A 20878-nucleotide genomic window follows, 5' to 3' on the forward strand; every position below is an offset into this window, starting at 1 on the left:
AAAAGACCAGTATTTTCTGTAATATGAAAATATGGAACTCAAAGCCTGTGGCATATATGAGCGAGTTCTATAAAATACAGTTGGTTTGGTACTTGTTAAGGAAATAGAACAGTAAAGTCATATGGAAGAAGTCACAGAGTACTAAATTTACTTTGTTACTATATCAACATGCCAGCAGTCAGTCAGTTTTAAATTTAAAACAGGTTTATATTTAGAAAAGAAGCATTTTAGAATTTGACCTGGTATTTGAAATATTTATTTTATCATATAATCGTTTCTTGATGTTCCAGTCTTTTCATTGGTTGTAGCTCTGTTTTCGCTATGTAGAAATAGCATTTTAAAAATTAATGTCTATATTAAGATTGATTTGCCATTGAAAAACAAAATGCATCATGAAAATATGGTCTAAATTACCTAAATGTCCTTGATCTCTGCCAGCCCAGGCTATTTAACTTTTCTGAAGTGTCCAACATTGTTTGCTGCAGTAGTATGAATTATTTTAGGTGTAAAACACCAATAAATAAGCCTTAACACTGTAAATTGGTCTATGCATAGAAATCTCTTTCTGATGTAGACCCTTTAGATTTCTAGTTCTTAAAGAGAGAACTGTGTCTTTTCAACATTTTTACCATTTAATGCTGTTGTAGAAAGAACTTCTTTTAATGTAGCTATCTTGATTTTGCCATCTTTAACAATGGCAAGTAGGATCCCACTGTCCTTATATTACCAAAGGACTCAGTTGGAGGACGTGCAAGAAGGTTTTGCTTCCTTATCTCGAGTGGAGGTAAAGGTCTTGAAAATAATGATACATTTAAAAATGTATCATTATGTTATAATGCATAATTAAGTCACTTTATTGCATCAAATCTCAACCTATACATATTATTGTTTAATTATAACAACATAAGAGGAACTTGAGATTTAGGCTTGTTTTCCTTCTAAAAGATGCTACCCTGAAGAACATGCCTTATTCAAAGGTCAACATCTAATTCACCCCTCTAGAGCCTTGCCTTTAGAGATAGTTAACATAAGAAATAGTCACAGGACCAGCCATTGGGTTTATAAGGCTGCTAACATTAGCACTGATCATGAGCAGATGTTCTGACCATGTTAAATTTAACACCTTGTTGGTCTGTAATCACTTTTTTCTTTTTTTCTTCATTTAGCCACCAGATAATGGGCCTCCACCATTACCAACATCTTCCCTTCCTGAAGGCTATTACGAAGAGGCAGTGCCACTTAGCCCTGGCAAAGCTCCTGAGTATATCACTTCCAGTGAGTAATATATTTCCAGATCAGTTTCTGAGCAATTGGTAATTCCAGTGTCCTTCAACTTTTTTAGTATTTGACAGCTACATTTCTATCAGTGCTGTGGTGACATGTTGTAAGTGTGGCTTTGACCATTTGGGGCCAGTTCTGGTTATCCTCACTGGCTGTGCATTGGCTTGGTTTGCAGAACTGTTTTGGTGTGCATAAACCAGGCTCCTTTTAGAGGAAACTAAACCTGGAGCTTAAGTTAGGAGCACATGAATATGTTTCAGCTGCTATTGGAGACAGAGGGTCCAAATCAGCCACTGGTCTTTTGAACAGCTTTGAACCATGAACGTGGTTGGGGGCATTGGGCCAGGAGTCCAGAGTTAAGTATCATCCAGAGTAAACTCCTCTAGAACTGGCAATACTGTAAATGTAGAGGTAAACTGGTAAAACTTGCTGTAAGGGGGGAAAAAAAAAAGGTTCAATGCTGTGAGGAAAAAGCAATGATTTAACCCAGTAACTTTGCTGAAAAGAAGGTGAGATTATGGCATGGGGTTTATGGTAAGAAAAACTTCTTTTTGACATATGGCAGAGAGATGACCTGTAATTTTATCCAACGTGAAACCTTCTTTTCTGCAATATGAAAAAGCTAAATCATGTCCTAATGAGGAAGAAAAAACAGTGTGTTAAAACAGATTCAGTTTTTGCATCCTTTTGATTGATGCACTTAAAAATGCAGATGGAGAAGGCATGTTTGATAGGTTATCCTCTGATAGGAAAGTCTTTGACACTGTCGTGCTAACATCCCTTCTTCAGTGTGTACTCAGAGTGTAGAAAAATGACCCAGCTCTACTCTCTTGGGAAGACTATATTTGAGGAGAGTCCCTCCTGTACACTCATGTTTTAAGTTGATCTGATGAAAATTAACCCCCAGACACTTACATTGAAAATGTGCTTTCTTAATTTTGGAGGAAAAATCTCGTTAGTAATTAAACAGAAAAATTCTACCAGAATAGTATTTCCATGTCTCAGTATATGAGTAGTGACTTCTTACTTCTGCTTCTTACCTCAAAAAAATTAAAGTTTCAGAATAATATTATTGTGAAAACTAGAATAAAGTAACAAAAGAGGTAAAAGAGTATTGTAGAAAGGGAGCAAACATCAAGGTGAACATTGTGACAGTGGCATAGCTGCAACAAAGATCACTGCTAAATTCGAGGAAGGGCTGAGGAGGTTATGGGCACCTAAGTATTAATTTTTTGAAAAGGCAAGGGCATGAGTTAAAGATGAAGTTTGCAGAGAGACAGCAACTTCAGATTATGGCAGCTTGCCCCTTAGCCCGTGCCTTTGGGAGAAGGCCTTCTTGAAGATGCTGATTTAATGACTAGACCTTGCATCTTCATATTTGGTAACACCACATGAATCATTCTGCCTCTGCTTCGAACAGGCTGACGTGCTACTGTGTGTTTGAGACTGGTCAGTGATCTCTCAAACATTTCCTGATGTTTCTCTGTGAAAGTTTGGGGATAGCCTCTCCGAGAGGAGGTCGGAGGAGAGAGAATGTTTTGCTTTGGTTCTGGTTTTGGTGGGGTTTTAGGCTTTTTTCCTGCTTCATGGGGAAGAAGGAGGAAGAGATGGATGAAGTGGCAAATTCTGTCAGATCTTACACATTCTTTTAAACAAATATGCAAAAATACTCTGAAATAAATGTTTCCAAATCTGTCAGTTTAAACATCTACTCTAATTTTTTCCATCTTTCTCTTGATTTTTGTAAAGCAAGTAAAAAATTGTAGTGTTTTCCCATTGATAATGGTCTGAGGCTTTTACCACTTGCCCGTATGGAGCTGCCCCAAACCAAACACTCTGTAGCAGAATTGACCAGAAGAGGGCAATTAAATTTAAAAAAAAAAAAAATAAAAAATAAAAAAAGTTGCCAAAGCTTCAAATTTTATTTTCATTTCATTTTGGAATGAATAAGTGCTGTTTCATACACTTCTGTGAAAACACAAATCGGATCAGAATATCTAGTCTTGATTCAGAGATGTGAGGTCTGGGTACATCTCATTCTGACTATGCACATAGGGAGGAACTGATATAGAATGAGCTTTCCAGCAATCCACTCTCTTGTCCTCTTCCCAATAGTTCCAGGTCTCTTTCCTACGTATCATCTGTGTCCTAAATACCTAGCTAAAGCAAATGAGAGATTTTCTTCCAATTTCTGGCCTAAAAATGTATCAAAATCTACTTGAAATATTCCGATGAAATTTCAGCTGTTAAAAATATTCCGATCGATTCTCCTCCATGGAAGCATGTGCCAGTAGATAACAGACATGCCTTCAGGTGTTATTGTCTGAAGGGCTTTATATATATACACCCACATAAATAAGTATGAATAGTGGATGAGGGGGTTCTGTGATAATGACAGATTAGTTTTGTAGTTGATGGCACTGCTAGAGCTCACTGCATTGTTGAAAATGAAAGGCCTGAACAAAGATTATTTAATAAAAAGGAATCTTGCCATTCCATCACCAGACTTGGAGCAGGATTAAGCTGTTTAGGCTAAGCACATAACAAAACGTTTTTTGCAGAATGCCTTTTACCCCAGCAGAATCTGTAGTTCAAGGAACAGCATTGTCTATTCAACGTTAATTGTATCAGTTCAGGTGCTGTATTTGAGAATTATATGAAACGTTATGATAGGTAGATAGCGCCCCATAATGTACTCTTTGTCATATTCAGTGTTTGTTTCTTGATACGCTGTACTAATATTGACATTTCTGTGCCTACATGTTGCATTATTCAATAGGGCAAGATGAAGATGTTTCTCTGTAAAAGAATTACAGAAGATTAAGGTATTTGCAAAATAATATTTTGAAGATAATAGAACACTACCTAAGATTCTAGCTATGTATTGCCAGTTTATTCTTTCAATTAAAATTCCCAAAGTATCAGTATGGGTCTTCTATAAAGTTTCATAATCAACACCATCTCTTACTCAATTAACTTAATGTATTGATACTACTAAGCACTGAAACAGTAACTTGTTCATGGCTGACTTTCAAAAGACTTAACTTAAAATGAACCCTGTTGAGATTTTTAGTTATTTCAGTACACTTCGTGGCTAAATGTTTTAACTTGACACTTTTATGCTTTTCTTAAAGATTATGACTCAGATGCTATGAGCAGCTCTTATGAATCCTATGATGAAGAGGAGGAGGATGGAAAGGGGAAGAAAATGAGACATCAGTGGCCTTCCGAGGAGGCCTCTATGGATCTGGTGAAGGATGCCAAAATCTGTGCCTTCCTCCTTAGAAAGAAACGATTTGGGCAATGGACCAAACTACTGTGTGTTATCAAAGAAAACAAACTACTGGTAATTTTTATTTTTATCTAGCTATATTTTCTTTGTACCTTTTAGGTGATGTATTTATTTTTACAGGAATCTAGTTTTTGGAATATTTTCTGCAAACAGTGGCCAAGTCTACAGTAACCTTACCAAAAAGTTCAGTCATTATTTGCCTAAGAAACAGAGAAGCACTGAAAGTGTATCATTTAGCCACTTAGAACTTTGATTTTTATTTCACTTAAACACAAGCAGTTCCCTAATATTGGAAAGAAAGTCTGGCCTATTATCTTCTAACATATTTCATTTGGGAAAAAAAATTGCTGAAACTGTAAATCCAATCTTTCATTCCCTGTGGACAAAAAATCTCATAGGGAGCTTTGTGTATGAACTATTGGATCAGACCGCTGGAGAGAACAGTCCCTTGTTAGACTGAGAATTCACTTGGCAGCATATGCCGTGGTAATGTATACACTTTAAACTAAACCTTTGCCATCTGTTCTGCGGTAATTACAGATGCAGTATTCACATGATGCACAGCTGCATTATAGAAAGGAAAGAAACAAGTGGATATATTTGTTCCTTAAGCAAATCTGTTCTGTTTCTTTCTGATTGGAGACACCAGTAAAATATTCCATACGTTAGTAAATTATCTGCTCATAGATGTCTTTTTATTTTCTGAAAAGAGAGCATAATTGAGGGAAACACTTATTTCTGTGTCATTATAAGCAAACTAATGCTTACAGTAATAAATAAGTTGGGGTCTTAGGCACTCTGTGCCTTCCTTTCTGGTGCCTCCAACAGTTGTGACTAATTATGGAACTAGTAATTACTGCAATATCCCAAATGTTAAAAGCTGATTAACAGGTGATAGAACATTTTCTGTAGAACCTCATTATTCTACACTAGTACAGTGTAGCTTAGGTGTGTTCACTTTCCAAGTACATTTGTGCTTATGGCAGTATAGGAAATGACAGGATATGAAATAGAGGTAAGAGATTTCTGAAAATATAGTTGGAATGAATTTGCTAGTTTTCACTGGTTACTGAGGATTTAATTTTTGTATCCTCTATTTAAATGTTAAAAAGAATGTTGATTCTGATTCAGTTTTTATTATATTGTTATACTGCCATTATCCTTAGTCCACATTTTTATCACTATATATCAGGATCATATCAGGTTTCAGGACTGTCTGATAATAGCTTGAACAAAAGAAAGAAAGAAGGAAGGAAAGAAACAGATTTTTCTCTGAAGTCACACAATATTTCTTCTACATTTATGTTTGTTGTTCTGTATAAAAATGTTGTTTTTTCTATTTTCATTTCCTTTAGCCACATGTGTGGTCTGAAAAGCTTTTTTTTTTCCTTATATGGATTGTCTTTCAGTAAATCAGTAAAGGGGATTAAGAAAATAAAAATCACAATAGGAGTCTAACGACCAAGTTACACAAGATTGGTTTATTGTTTGAAGGAGGACTTAGACATTTAACTTATGAGATATGCAAGTAAAACAAATATATGTTCTTAGGGATTAGTAATTGCTTGTGTTATAAATGCAGCTGTCATCGTAAAACCAAAATATTTCAATTAGATTTAGACATTAGAAATAACTTGTAGTAGGGTATCGTTTTTCACTTAATGTCCTTTAAATACTTCAGTTTTAGTAATGTATAATTATAAATAAAATATTTAAATTAATATAAAGGGAATTATATGCTGTTTATTGCTTCTTAAAGTGACTAATGTTGTATGTTTTCAAGATTTCGTAGTTTGAAAACTTTTTTTTTTTTAATGTTACAAACTTGAAAGCTGTGACCAAGCTAGGGAAACTTTGAGTTAATGGCCTTTGAAGAGGGAAGGAGGATTATGAGTCATTTGCAGAGGCCGGTTTTGCAGGGTGCCTGTATTTGCTCAGCCTAAGTTATAGTGTTTATAACATTCTTTTAACAGCTACTGTCTTCCTGACAGTTGCATCGTGACATGAATACTGCTGTAGACAGGCAAAAGTTCACATGCTTGTCGCTGTCACATTTATACTCAGCTATTCTATGTATGCATATACTAATTAGTCTTCTTTATTAGCAGATACATTCTTTATTATCAGATATCTCTTTATCTGTCGCGCTTACTTGTATGAATGAAAGCCCAATTTACAAAAGTACATAAAATAACTGGGCATTCATATACACAGTTAAACATTCTGTAGTCTGGCACTACGACAGCTATAGGAACCTTAGCTGCACTGACGTGTTGGAAGGTGAGAGTAGGGACGGGATCTATAGGACAAGTGATGTAATGTGGAACCCTTCGTCTTTAGATCACCAATTCAAACATAGAGCACGTCATCAGTGGTCCAGCATGAAATGGCTGTTCAATGACAGCATTTACTAATGAGGGAAAAAACCACCACGTAAGTCATATAGTTTTAGCCAGGAGCTTACAAAGAAAACTAACATGCAGATTTATGCAGTTTTGTGCAGTGACTATTAAACTGTGTTAGGTGAAAAAGTGGGACTTTACCCCCCTTTCCACACTGTGACAATTTTTTTTACTTATCTCAAGAAAAAGAACAGCTGAGTAAAGCATGTGCCAGTGTCTTTGCAAGAGCAGCATGTAGGCACTGATGTAGATTTGCCTTGATATGCTGGGCTGTTGCTGGAGGGCAGGGTAAACATCTGGGCTTTAAAGTCATTAACTGTACAAGTTTATTCTGCTGTTACAAGTGAATAGATATCCTAAATCACCCTCTTCCTACCTCATCAAGGTCAAGGTTGAGTCATAAGGATAACACAGAGAAGCTTAATGCTCTCCATATGTTGTACCTGTCCTGCAATAAAAGATGTCTATTAATGTCAGTCTGGAAGTAATTTTGCTTTACAGAGGGAATAAGAAGGAGATAAGCAAAGCTGGCGTTGGCTGAGCAATGTGGTATGTGGTAAAGGCGTGCATGAAAAATATTAAAAATTAAAAAGTAGCATTTCTATATAGTAACAGCTTTCCCCCAAGGTTCAGAAAGGTGATATCTAACTTTTGAACTTTCCTTACATTTATTTAGTGTTACAAAAGTTCCAAGGACCAGCAGCCCCAGATGGAGCTGCTCCTGAATGACTGCAGTATCACATACATTCCCAAAGACAGCAAAAAGAAGAAACATGAGCTGAAAATCTCTCACCAAGGAGCAGATGCCCTGGTTTTGGCAGTGCAGAGCAAAGAGCAGGCAGAACAGTGGCTAAAGGTAAGGAGGGATTTCTGACTAGGAGCTTTTCCACCCACAGACTGCTTCCATTACCTGCTCAGTTGCTGTTAAAAACTGAGATACAGACAGCAACTTTCAGGCAAATGCAGAACACTTAAATCCCATCTAATTTGGGACTGCAAAAATACAGACTTAATGTTCAGGCCTCAAAGCAACTTCTTGGGCAACCAGAAGCTGAGTATTACACAGCTGCTGCTGCTACGTATGGTTTTCACTGAAAATTACACAGTAATCTGGCACTGAGAGGGGAGGTGGCAAATTCCCTTCCATCTTCATCTCCAACTTATTCTCAGAATGCTTTGGTGGTTAGGGCACACTGGTAGGGAGCTGAAGGTTCAAATTACCTAAGGTGGAGGGGGCTGACAGACAGGTTGCTTTTTGGAATGGCCTGTACTGTAGGCCTATGGCTACCACTGTAGCCTACTGCCATAGGCTACCCTTCAAAAACTGGGCATACCAACATCACAGTCACCTTTTTAAAAAGGAGCTCCAAGGAGATACCTTTTTGAATTGTCTGGATGGAGAAAAATCCTTCAGCTTCCTGAAGTCAATTCAAGTTTGCTAATCCTGGTTGAGCAGTGTATTATCTGTTATGGCTTGTTCTGGGAATGCAGACTTCTGAGATATACAATTTTGTCATAGAGTCATAGAATAAGTCATAGTATGGTTTGGGTTGGAAGGGACCTTAATGATCATCTAGTTCCAACCCCCCTGTCATGGACAGGGACACCTTCCACTAGACCAGGTTGCTCAAAGCCCCGTCCAACCTGGCCTTGAACACTTCCAGGGAGGGGGCAGCCACAGCTTCTCTGGGCAACCTGTTCCAGTGCCTCACCACCCTCACATTAAAGAATTTCTTCCTTATATCTAATCTAAATCTACCCTCTTTCAATTTAAAACTGTTACCCCTTATCCTATTACTACCCTCCCTGATGAAGAGTACCTCTCCAACTTTCTTGTAGGCGCCCTTTAGGTACTGGAAGGCCGCTATAAGGTCTCTCCAGGCTGAACAACCCCAACTCTCTCAGCCTGTCCTCACAGGAGAGGTGCTCCAGCCCCCTGATCATCTTCGTGGTCCCCCTCTGGACCCATTCCAACAGGTCTGTGTCTTTCTTATGTTGGGGGCCCCAGCGCTGGACACAGCACTGCAGGTGGGGTCTCAGAAGAGTGGAGTAGAGGGGGAGAATCACCTCCCTCCACCTGCTGGTCACACTTCTTTTGATGCAGCCCAGGATACAGTTGGCTTTCTGGGCTGCGAGCGCACATTGCTGGCTCATAGTCAGTTTTCCATCCACTAATACCCCCAAGTCCTTCTCCACAGGGCTTCTTCTCTCAATCCACTCATCACCCAGCCTGTATTTGTGTTTGGGATTGCCCCAACCCATGTGCAGGACCTTGCACTTGGCCTTGTTGAACTTCATGAGGTTTTCATGGGCCCACCTCTCAAGCCTGTCAAGGTCTCTCTGGATGGCACATCCCTTCCCTCCAGCATGTTGACCGCACCACACAGCTTGGTGTTGTTGGCAAAATTGCTGAGGGTGCATGCAATCCCACTGTCCATGCTGCTAAAAAAAGATGTTAAACAGCACTGGTTCCTATACAGACTCCTGAGGAACACCACTCATCACTGCTCTCCACTTGGGACACTGAGCTGTTGACTCTTTGAGTGCGACCATCCAGCCAATTCTTTATCCACCGAGTGGTCCATCCATCAAATCCATGTCTTTCCAATTTAGAGACAAGGAGGGTGTCATGTGGGACAGTGTCAGACACTTTGCACAAGTCCAGATAGATGACATCCGTTGCTCTTCCCTTATCCACCAGCACTGTAACCCCATCGTAGAAGTCCACCAAATTTGTCAGACATGATTTGCCCTTAGTGAAGCCGTGTCGGCTGTCACCAAACACCTCGTTATTTTCCATGTGCCTGAGCATAGTTTCCAGGAGTATCTACTCTATGATCTTGCCAGGCACAGAGGTGAGACTGACTGGCCTGTAGTTCCCCAGGTCTTCCTTTTTTCCTTTCTTAAAAATCATCTTCCACTCCTTTGTGTTCATTTTGCAAATGTGGAAAATCCCAACACAAGGGCTGCAGTTTTAGATCCTAGCCAGATTACTAGTATTTATGTTGGACTTTGCTGGTTTCAAATGTGGAGGTCAGTGAAGTAGTGTGGGAAACTATCACTGCAGTTTCAGTAGCTTGTTTTAAGACCTTGAAATGCAGCCTTTTAAATGCATGTAAAAGTCTGAATGCATAAGACTCATCAGGCATTCCCCATGCTGTGCTGTGATCTAACCTTATAAGGTACTTCTTTCGTATTTTCCAAATACTATCGAATTAAACATGTAGGAATTTCCTGATGGCAGATAGTTTTTCTGCAGAAGAAGGAGACATAAATTGCAGCTTAAGAGGTACAAGTTCTGCTGTGGGCTGATTTACTAAATGGAAAATTAATCTGTAATTTCTTATTTTGCAATATTTGAATATACCTTTTGGGGGTTTGCAGTTTGTGTGTGTGTGTATTTGGTTTTGACTGTGAGTTTGTATCTTAGGTTAGAAAATGCACTCTCTGTGGTCTTTTTAATAGAAACTAATCACAGCTATGTATTTGTTTGTTAGGCTTCTTCTAACATCAGTATCTTGTTTTAAGTCTTAAAATCTAACGCCATCTAAGTGTCCTACTAACTCACCTAGAGTTTCAGAAACACTGACTGGAATGAAAAGAAATTCAGAAGTCATATTCTTTCTCAAGGGAATTCCACTCTAATTAGATCATAGTAACTGCACCATTATTTCCTGTGTTGTTCTAAACGGGCTTGGTAATGCTGAATTCATTGGCATTTATCAGACTTTCATTCACAAAAATGAAAGAAAATGTTTAAATTTTTTTTTTTTTTAAGTTGTACATCAAACATTCCCCACACAGGCAGACAAAGCAGTGCTAGATTTTTCCATATCCCAGATGCACTCCTGCTACTTTAAAAAAACAAATAAATTATTTTGTACAGTTGCATGTTAACAAAGTTGTGTGTGCCGAGGGTGTATGGCAGGACAGTATGTTATCTGCAAAGCACTTGCAGTCAGTCTGACAGCACTTTATTTAGTTCCTTCATGCTGCAAAGCTCTCTATTAATAAAAGCTCTTTCAAGTCCATGGCAACGCTACTGTACGCTCAACTTCCAAGTACTCAGCACTGCTGCAGCACTCTGTTCTGTTTAGTACAGATTGCCTATCCAGCAGTATCCAAAAATGGCCTGTGCAGCCCTTAAAACAGCTCCAGTGTTTTCAAGAAGTATAGCTTTTTGAGGAAAAAACCACTGTTTTTTGTATTTTTAAATGTAGCAAAATTTAAGAGATTTTTTCTTATTATGAAAATAATTATCTTTTTGCTCATTCAAACCTTACTTAAAATGAGCTTCTGAAAATCATGTGTAGGAGTGCTTTGTGTAGGGAGTTCCTATACTGAGAAAGAGATCACTGCTTGGGAGAATTGGTTTGAGCTGTGCCTCCCTGTCACTCAGAGGGCCAGGGTCCACTCCAGCACTCTGTCACCTACATGTGATTTCTGTAGTTAATAAAATGAGCAGATTCAGAGACTGACAATGAGAAAGTCCGCTGCAACCACATTTTTAAATCATATGATTCCTTGTTTGTCAAAAATACTGTACCAATATGTGCCAGTGGAGACAGGTTATCACTCAGGAACAATGGGTTCTCATGAATGTATATATAAGTGTCAAATTGAAGCTTTACTCTTGAGCCTGAAAAGCTCAGAATGGTTTGGAGGCCAGATTTTACCATGAAAGCTAAACCAGATGATGTTTTTTAAAGTCAGATATAATCAGTATATAATACATTTACTTAAGCAAATAATTTTAAAATATCTATTGGAAGACAAGTGCAAAATAAATGCAGAATATTTTAGACCTTTTTTGTAAAGATGACACCAAAAAACCCCAGCTGATAAACCTAGTGCAAATTGAAGTCTAGACTGGAAACCACAAAGGGAGTTTCAGTTTTACCAGCTAACAAATGCTTGATGAAAAAAAGATAGCTGATGTCACCAAAGAGCCTGTCAGGATTTCAGAGCAAGGAGCGTAACTAGTATAAATTCAGGATAGAGCTGAGATCATAGCAGTAATATGGTGGGCAACATAAAGTGGTGGAATTTTCCAGACTTGAGTCCTAAAATGTTCCCACAAAAATGTACATGAAAAAATGTGTGCAGTTACACGCTGACCCCAAAATAAGCTTTTTCCATACACGCTTGAGTATATGTGCATCTGTGTGTGCTTTTGTGCATTTGTGGTCAAGTAAGGTCTTAAATCTGCCTGTTTGTCTCAGCACATCCAACGGACTGGTGAAACTATACTTACTTGTCAGCATCCCTGGGAAATGCTACATTAAAAACAAAAAGACTACTTAGAACATGGTATTACAAGAAGATGCTTGTTTAGTGGCTTCATTCATACAGATGAATGTGTCCTGTGTGCAGGACCTTCAGACTAGGCCACAGAAAACTGCTCTTAATATTAAAAATACATGGATGCCAAAGAAATTAAGTTCTGAAGTAGCTTCTTGTAGAAGACCCGTAGAAGAAGGAAATGGTCATGGTGTCTGGTCGCAAGGCCTTCCCCTTAGCATTGCTTCCTGCAAAAATGTATTTCTGATTTATCATGCCAGAGAGATAATCTATCATTTTGGAGTACTGGCCTTGATTTTCATTTTTCCCTAATGTTAGGCACCCTTTGTTAACTTTTCTTCATTTTATGGTGTGCAGCCATTTTGCAGCAATCTCTTCAGTTGAGGTCCTGTAATTGAGCAGTGAATCTTTTAGGCATGTTTCTGCATCTGTCATTTTGACAACTCAGTCAGTTCTGAACTTGTTGTAATAAGAGGGATTTTTTGCCCTGAAGAGAGAAGAAAACCAAGGCTGTGACTATATCCAGTCATCCAGAGACCCTGCAACATTCCTCATAAGGCTGTTAATCTGGTTGTCTTAATGAGCTTCCGTCTCTGATAACTGCATGTTGTCTCCCATAAAAGTCTTTGAAAACGTTTTTTTTCACTGCCCTGAGCTTAGTGAGGGGAGTCAAGTAACTTCTGGGCTCCAGTCTTACTGTGGACTGAGTTTTACTGAAGAATAAACTACTGACAGCTTTTCTTTTACCAGTTTAAATCAGCACAAAACTGTGCTTGTAACTGTAAACACTGTGTGGCTGGTTTTACTTTCTATGGGAATTTCCAGCTAGAGCTCTCAAAACACTTCATACATTACTTTCTTGTCTTAAGTAATGTTCCCCAAAGAGGTTATTATCTCCATTTTGTAGCTGAGTAGAGTCAAGTGCTGAATGATCATGCCTTAAAACTGAGTGGAAAAAGTGTGTTTGGGGATGCATGCTCAGTACAAGTGATTTCCATGTAGCGTTTATTAGTTTATAAGTAACTTCAGGAACATACTGTGTCCCAAGATAGTTGGGCTGGGTTCTTTCTCCACTGCACATCATCACCAACAGTGAAGGGTTTGCAAACTAAATTAAACCTCCCAGGATTTACACCTCTATTGTCTCAAAGAGATGGTTTTAGATACCTTGGTTCAAATCACAGCAAGGTCATTATACTTGCATAAGAGCTATTTAGGGACTAACCTGGAGATGCGATGGACCGAGCGTGTGTCAGAGCTTTGATGAGCCTGCAGGGCTGCTGCCAGCGTGCTTTGACAGAGCCAGAGGACCCCAGCTTGGCTGTGAACCAGTGTGTGACTGGCACCATGGAAAACAATATGTTACTTAAAAAAACAGATGCATAGTAAATTTAAAAAAAAAACCCAAAAAAACAACACACCGATGAATACAGGACCACAAACATCCTATTTACTTGTTTTATCAGGGATAAGTTTTCTTTAGGTTCCCAGCTAAAATGACAAATACAAGCTGTAGCAGGTCTCAGCAGAACCCAGGAGGGCCAACCACTTGGTCCCCTGCTTTCACAACTAGATAGTCTTCCTCCTCTCTCCTACTCACAGCTTTGGATGGAAAATTTTTAAAATCATACCTAGCTCAGATTTATGGCCTAAAGTGTGGTCTGCATCTCTGCACCGCCTGGGCTCGCCTTGCGTAGGGTGCCTCTCCCCTTGCAGCAACAATGCCCCCAGTCGCCCTCCCAGGCCACCCAACACCTCCTTCCCTGGGCTCTGCCCGATCCAGTGGCCATATATGGCAATAGACTTCATGGTAATAATGCAGGAGGAGAAATGATACATGGGTTGTCTTGGTTGAATATGTCAGCAAAGTATTTTTAAGGGGATATGCAGACATTAAAGATAGGCTTGCTGGCTGCTAGTCTGCTAGAATCTCATCCCCACTTTCCTCAGACAAATGGCAATAAGGCAGAAAGATTAATCTTTTCAGGCTAGGGGATGCTTGAGAATGACATTTTCCAGTAGAGAAGGTAAAGGGGGTTTCTTTTTGAGACTTAAAGCACAAGCTATGATGAGAATAATGCCTGCTTTTCCTCTAATTTATCTAATTAAACTCCTTGGGTCTTTTCTTCACTGCAAAATTCTAAGAGAGTTTTGGTGCTCTCTTAAGGAGGAGGAGATTGACATTAACATATGTAATGTGTAAGGATCCAAAAGAGAGAGAAAATGAGAATTCAGTCATGCCAAAATGACAAGGAGTCCCAGAAAGTCAGTACTCCTCCAGCACTGAAAAAGGAGTGTTTCAGGAATGAGAAATACTAAGTTAGGTCTGGAGCCAAACCCTTTTCCCTCTGCTGTGTTGTGTTGTGCATAAGCAGATTTCAGCTTTACCATATTCCTATCTTCAGAGTTAAGCAGCAGAGGTAGGGGATACAGCCCATCCCATTTCTAGCAAATCCTGTATTTGCAAAACATTTGGGTAGATGGGGACGAGGGGGTGGAGTGGCTGGATGGAGTTCTAGCCCGGTTACATACGGAAGTGAAGCAAATGTGCAGTCAGGCTGTCCGCTTTCTCCCTAGTCACTTCTGAAATCCATCATATTAAGTGTGAGTTTCTCTTCTGAGTTTCATGAAAACTCTACACAGATGCTGTAATCACACCCCTGTGGTAGCACAGCCTGTAGCCTGAACTCATCCCACAGTACCCACCAGGAGAGAGGTCTGCCAGCTCCTCGAACGCAGAATGACTTTCAGTCTTATTTCCTTATCAGGTCCCAAAGAGATCAACCACAAGGAGCTATCTACAAGTTTAGTACTTCCACTCATAATTTGTTGTGTTGCTGTGTGGCAGGGTCTCGCTAGTAAGCTGCTGGCTTTCTGATTTTACTTCATAGCCTGTGCCTTTTATCTGAAGCCTGTATCTTTGAAGGTAGCTGTAAAAATCTAATTTGATTCTTCTGACATTGAATGTAGAAAGAATAAATGTCACGCAAGTATATTGCCTCCAGTCCTGGTGTGTCATTTAAAATAAGGTACAAGAATTCTAGAAATTTGTAGGCGAGTGCAGATACGAAGGTTTTATAGTAAATGTTAGTGCTTGTGTAGTAAGATAGTTTTAAGGAGAGAAATATTCCAGAGACACCACGTGGCAGAAATTCCACTGACTTCAGCCGTCATTGTCAAGGGTTTGGGGCAGGGAACCTTTCCAGCTTTCTACCAGCAAATATTTCCCCTCTATGCCTCATGTCACTACACTCAGTACAATACACTGGTATATATCCTCATCCAGCTGGGGATTCAAGACCTTCCTATACCATAAATAAGGAAGAATAATATAGTTCAGGCTGCACAAGCTTCTTCCAGGTCTGCATCTGAAAGAGGCAGTTCTGAAGTCTATTAATTGTAACATTGTAATGGTAATTGTGGTATTTAAAATTCTTGCAAAGGAATAACAGAAGATTATTTTAAATGTATGTAGCTTTGAGGGCTATACAAAGAAATGAAAGGTCTTCATTCTTCTGATTACATTTGCTCGTATATTTTAAATATTTGAATACATAGTCTGTTTATGATCTCAGTTTGATTTTCCTGGCAGATCACCCTGTGTGTATACGTAATGCACAAAGGCATTTGTGGTGAGAAAAAGAGAATGATTTCCTTTTTCTAATGTATGAGAAAACTTAAACTATTAATGAAGTATGTGCCATTACGAAGTATTTTCAGTACAGCCTACCAGATTATGCCATTTTATTAAAAAGAACACATTTGGGGATTCCTTTTATTTGCTTTCTAGTTTTGGAGCCATTGAGATACATTTATTCAGTTTCACACATTTCATTGCAGTGGATAGAAGTTTGCTGACCTCCTTTCCCCACTCTCTCACAAGTATTTTTTAACAAAAATAGTGATCTTTTGTTTTCATATGGCTCCAGGAGATGGAACATAGAAAAAATTGACAAGAACTCTGAGTCTTGTGATTGAAATTATGCAAGTTGGCAACACGGGTGGAATGTTTTATCCTTAAAATTTTGAGTTAAAGCTATAAGCATGTGAAAACCACATTTATAATGGCAGCTGTCTGCAAACGTAATTATAGAGAGTGCATCCAGGCAACCATTATATATTAAAGGCGTTTCATCCTGGTGAGCTGTAGAAGTATGAGTTTTATGCTGTGCATCGAACACAATTACATTGCACATAGAAGGTGATGAGCAAGTCTTTGCCAGTGAACCCCTTGAACCTAAATGAAGTGTTGGATCCTTGAATATGCATTTACTTCAGATCTTGCCACAAACTTCCATTTGATAGTGTGTAATTTTTTTAATCAAAATTTAATTACAACCCAATTAAACACTTTAAATTCTCCTTAAATATGTGAGCTATGATAAGAACCGGATTTACTTGAGTGCATGACTTTGCACATACTATTCAGTTAGTTCTGCCAAATCATTTCCCTCTGTTCTGTCTGTAACTCCCATTACTATCTGCCTTTGCCAAAGTTAACTAACTGTGTGGTGGGAGCAGATGCTGAAAACATGAGCCATTGAATCAGGGTCATGCAGGAGACAGAAATGAATGTTCCCAGAAACCATACAGTCACATTTCTCTAGGAAGAAGACAGCAGTGTATTTACACCATACTGAGGACCAGCAAGTGAAAATAAAACAACACACCTAAAAAAACCTCTTATGATTTTGGGAAATTTAGGGCTATGTTTAACTTTGAGGTGCAAATGCTCTGCAACAGATACATCTAAATTTTCTGTTACAGAGGACACCAAGTGCCACAAAATACTGTTCTTATGTTTGTGGGACAAGATACAGGGAAGTTCAGACAGTCAGGAAAAGATGCTAAAGTGTTTCAAGATACTAGCTCAGAAATAAAAGTGTAGGTTCATTTCCCTGCTCTGCTTAGATTTTTTTTATGTGACACTGAGTTGAGTGATTTAATCTTTCTTTTGTTCCCGAGTTCTCCATCTGTAAAATGGGGCTGGTGCTCTTTCTTTATGGCATATAATGCCTGTAATTTATGATGTGCTCATGAGTTGTAGCAGTAGGGTCTTTGTAAGCCCATAAACATTCAATTTGTTTAGCTTCACCCTTAAAGGGAACTGTGAAAGGACTGTTTGGTGCCACCTTTAGCTCTTTAATAGTTTCCACATCAAAATTGTTCAGTTCAAAACTAAAAAGATGTTGTTTGTTGTTTTTCTTTTCCTCTCCTTGAAAGAAATCTGGATTTTGACAGTTAGCTAATTGCTGTTTTCCCTGGAACTAGGAATTCTCAGGCCAGATCCTCCTCTGCCAGCGGGCTGTGCTATAAACAGTGTAAAGGGAGGAGCTGGATATGTAAACACATACATGTACATGTAAAGAGAAAAGTTTGCATGTCTAGTGGTAATGCTTCCAGCAGAGCAGGATGCCTTTCTTAGCTTGCTTGGCTCTGCCATCCTTGCTTGGCTGCATGGTTGTAATCAGTGGTATAGAGTTGAGCACCCCTCAGCATGAGTCTGGATGGAGAGTTGGAACCTGTTCTCATCAGCACAAGCAATTTCAAACTGATGGTCTGGTCATACCAGGGCTGGTGGTAACCTCACAAGAGATAAAAAACTTAATTATGTCCATGGGAATCATCAAATGTCTTTATTCATCAAGTATTTATACATTTATATAGTCTCAGGTTTTTAAGTTATCATAGAATCATAGAATGGTTTAGACTGGAAGGGACCTTAAAGATATCTAGTTCCAGCCCCCCCTGCCATGGGCAGGGACACCTTCCACTAGACCAGGTTGCTCAAAGCCCCGTCCAACCTGGCCTTGAACACTGCCGGGGAGGGGGTAGCCACAACTTCATCGGGCAACCTGTTCCAGTGTCTCACCACCCTCACATTAAAGAATTTCTTCCTTATATCTAATCCAAATCTACCCTCTTTCAGTTTAAAACCATTACCCCTCGTCATATCACTACACTCCCTGATAAAGACTCCCTCTCTGGCTTTCTTGTAAGCCCCCTTTAGGTACTGAAAGGCCACTATAAGGTCTCCCCAGAGTCTTCTCTTCTCCAGGCTGAACAACCGCAACTCTCTCAGCCTGTCCTCATAAGGGAGGTGCTCCAGCCCCCCAATCATCTTCGTGGCCCACTTGAGCAGGTCCCTGTCTGTCTTATGTGGGGGACCCCAGCACTGGGCACAGCACTGCAGGTGGGGTCTCATGAGAGCAAAGTAGAGGGGGAGAATCACCTCCCTTGGCCTGCTGGTTGGCTTTCTGGGCTGTAGGTGCACATGGCTGGGTCATTTTGAGCTTCTCATCACCCAGCACCCCCCAGGTCATTCTCTGCAGGGTTGCTCTCAATCCACTCATCACCCAGCCTGTATTTGTGTTTGGGATTGCCCCAGCCCATGTGCAGGACCTTGCACTTGGCCTTGTTGAATTTCATGAGGTTTGCACAGGCCCACCTCTCAAGCCTGTCAAGGTCCCTCTGGATGGCACATCCCTTCCCTCCAGCATGTTGGCTGCACCACACAGCTTGGTGTCATCATCAAACTTGCTGAGGGTGCACTCAATCCTGCTGTCCATGCTGCTAAAAAAGATGTTAAATCCTATACAGACCCCTGAGGAACACTACTTGTCTCTGCTCTCCTCTTGGACACTGAGCCATTGACCGCAACTCGAGTGTGACCATCCAGCCAATTCCTTATCCACTGAGTGGTCCATCCATCAAATCCATGTCACTCCAATTTAGAGACAAGGTCTTCAAATTCTATCAAAATCTGAGTGAATTCAAGGTTCTGGATTTTTCTTCAACTTTTTAAAAGCAGACAATGCCATTCCCATTTCCTTTGAACACATTTACATTTACGTTGTAAATGTGCAATTATAATACAAAAATGCCATGAAATACCCCTACACAGTATTAACTGTAAGTTGATCAGCACTTGATTAGTTCTCCAATAGCAAAAAAGCAGCTGGGTAGTGTATTATGCAAAACTCTTGTCCTTTGACTTGCGGGACCTTGGATTTGATCCTACTTTTTCATCATCATAATGAAATTAATTTGTTTGTGTCAGCTGAGTTTATATTGCAAAACTAGCACATGGAAATCAGCAGCGCTGTTGGTTTCTTTACTCAGGAGAGTCTTGGAGCTTTTCTTGTCTGGAAACTGAAACCTTCCACCTCTAGACATTATGTCTCCTCCAGGTCGTACGTGAAATGACTTAGGGAGGCAGTGTGGAGAGGTTGGTGTAGTGACAGCCTGCCTGACACCTGCCAGTCTAACAAATGTCCACATGATTCTCCTTCTCCCTATTCATATATAATTTTTCTGATTTGTATTTTATGAATAATTAACAAGTTTTGCATTGTCTCCTAAGGTTATCAAAGATGTGTGCAGCAACTGCACGGGAGCTGTAGACTCTGATGGGCCATTGTCTAGTTCCCCAGTACACAAGACAGAGCTGGAAAAGGTAAACTCATGAAAATGATGAATGCAGAATTCCTTATGATTACTTACTAAAGAGGCACTGCTAGATGCTGTATGTAAATACTTGCTGACTTTTGCTACTGTTTCAGACTATTAGTCACTGTGGTGTTTTTGTTTGGCTGGTTATGCGCACACATCCTACAGAGTTAAGACTTCTGCCATGTCTATTAATTTGGACACAGCCAACCATCAGACTGGCTCGTATCCATTAGCAGCTTCTCTTTAGGCATTTACAAGGGTGTAGACTAAGGGGGTCTGATACGTGTGCTGTGATGCAGAGCCGCTCTCTGTCAAGTGCAAAGAGCAAGCAGGGATGTGCCAGTCAGAGAAGAATAGCTGAAGATTATACAAAAGTTTTAAGGGAAAGTCTTTTATTTTGGGGAATTTAGTTCTTGAAGAGGGCATGCTGAGGTCACTGTTTTGGCAGACCCTTTCAAGCATTCGTGCCTCAATACAGAAACTTTTATATTCACATACGGTTGTCTCTGCTGCCTTGACTCAGCAGAGTCAAGGATTAGGAAGAATTAGAGAGCAAGAATTAGGAAAGAGAGCAGCTCTGCAGTGAATGACCACTACATTACCAGCACCAATTTAAGCGCCTGCTGTGTTACGGCATCCATGTGAACAGACCCCTCTGTGGGCCCTGCTTAAAAGTCCCACTGTAAAGGTTTTGTCACCAAATTCCTGATGGCAAGTTCTACCCCGGTGGTGGAAGGACGCCACTGTCAGTAGTGTCATGTTGCTTTGTACCTGGGAATCCAAAAGCAAAGCATGTTCCATGACAGCTCAGACCTCCTGATCTCACAAGGGAAAAGATGTTGTGTTTGCATGCTTGCACACACTTGCACAGTATTAACAAAGTAACTGAAAGTGTCGTAAAACAGTTGTTTTCTAAAATGCATGCCATAAAAAAGTGTAGCAAAACTTCTCATTTGTTTTTGTGATAATCTGTGCATCTTCTTCATGGCTTCACAACTCATGAGTAATGTTACCAAAACTGTGCTGACATAAGCTCTATACTGCTTCATCCCGTTTCTCATACACAACCCTTATGGAATAGAATAATCAATGCTAAAAATTTATTTCAAAAGCCTCTTTTTTTGCACCTATTGAAAGTATTGAAGCACCT

The 20878-nt window shown here is 39.6% G+C and overlaps 1 protein-coding gene across 5 annotated transcripts in view; it reads left to right on the forward strand.

Moving 5' to 3' along the window:
• AFAP1 (actin filament associated protein 1) overlaps positions 1–20878 on the forward strand; it is a 125455-nt gene that overhangs the window by 71879 nt on the left and 32698 nt on the right. For all 5 annotated transcript variants that reach the window (XM_074822041.1, XM_074822043.1, XM_074822044.1 and 2 more), the window contains exons 4-7: positions 1167–1275; positions 4416–4627; positions 7652–7831; positions 19640–19732. In XM_074822041.1, coding sequence (XP_074678142.1) covers positions 1167–1275; positions 4416–4627; positions 7652–7831; positions 19640–19732 — 594 coding nt within the window. The remainder of the gene's footprint in view (positions 1–1166; positions 1276–4415; positions 4628–7651; positions 7832–19639; positions 19733–20878) is intronic.

Source organism: Strix aluco, chromosome 4 (genome assembly GCF_031877795.1).
Source record: "Strix aluco isolate bStrAlu1 chromosome 4, bStrAlu1.hap1, whole genome shotgun sequence".
NCBI classification, from domain to species: Eukaryota; Metazoa; Chordata; class Aves; order Strigiformes; family Strigidae; genus Strix; species Strix aluco.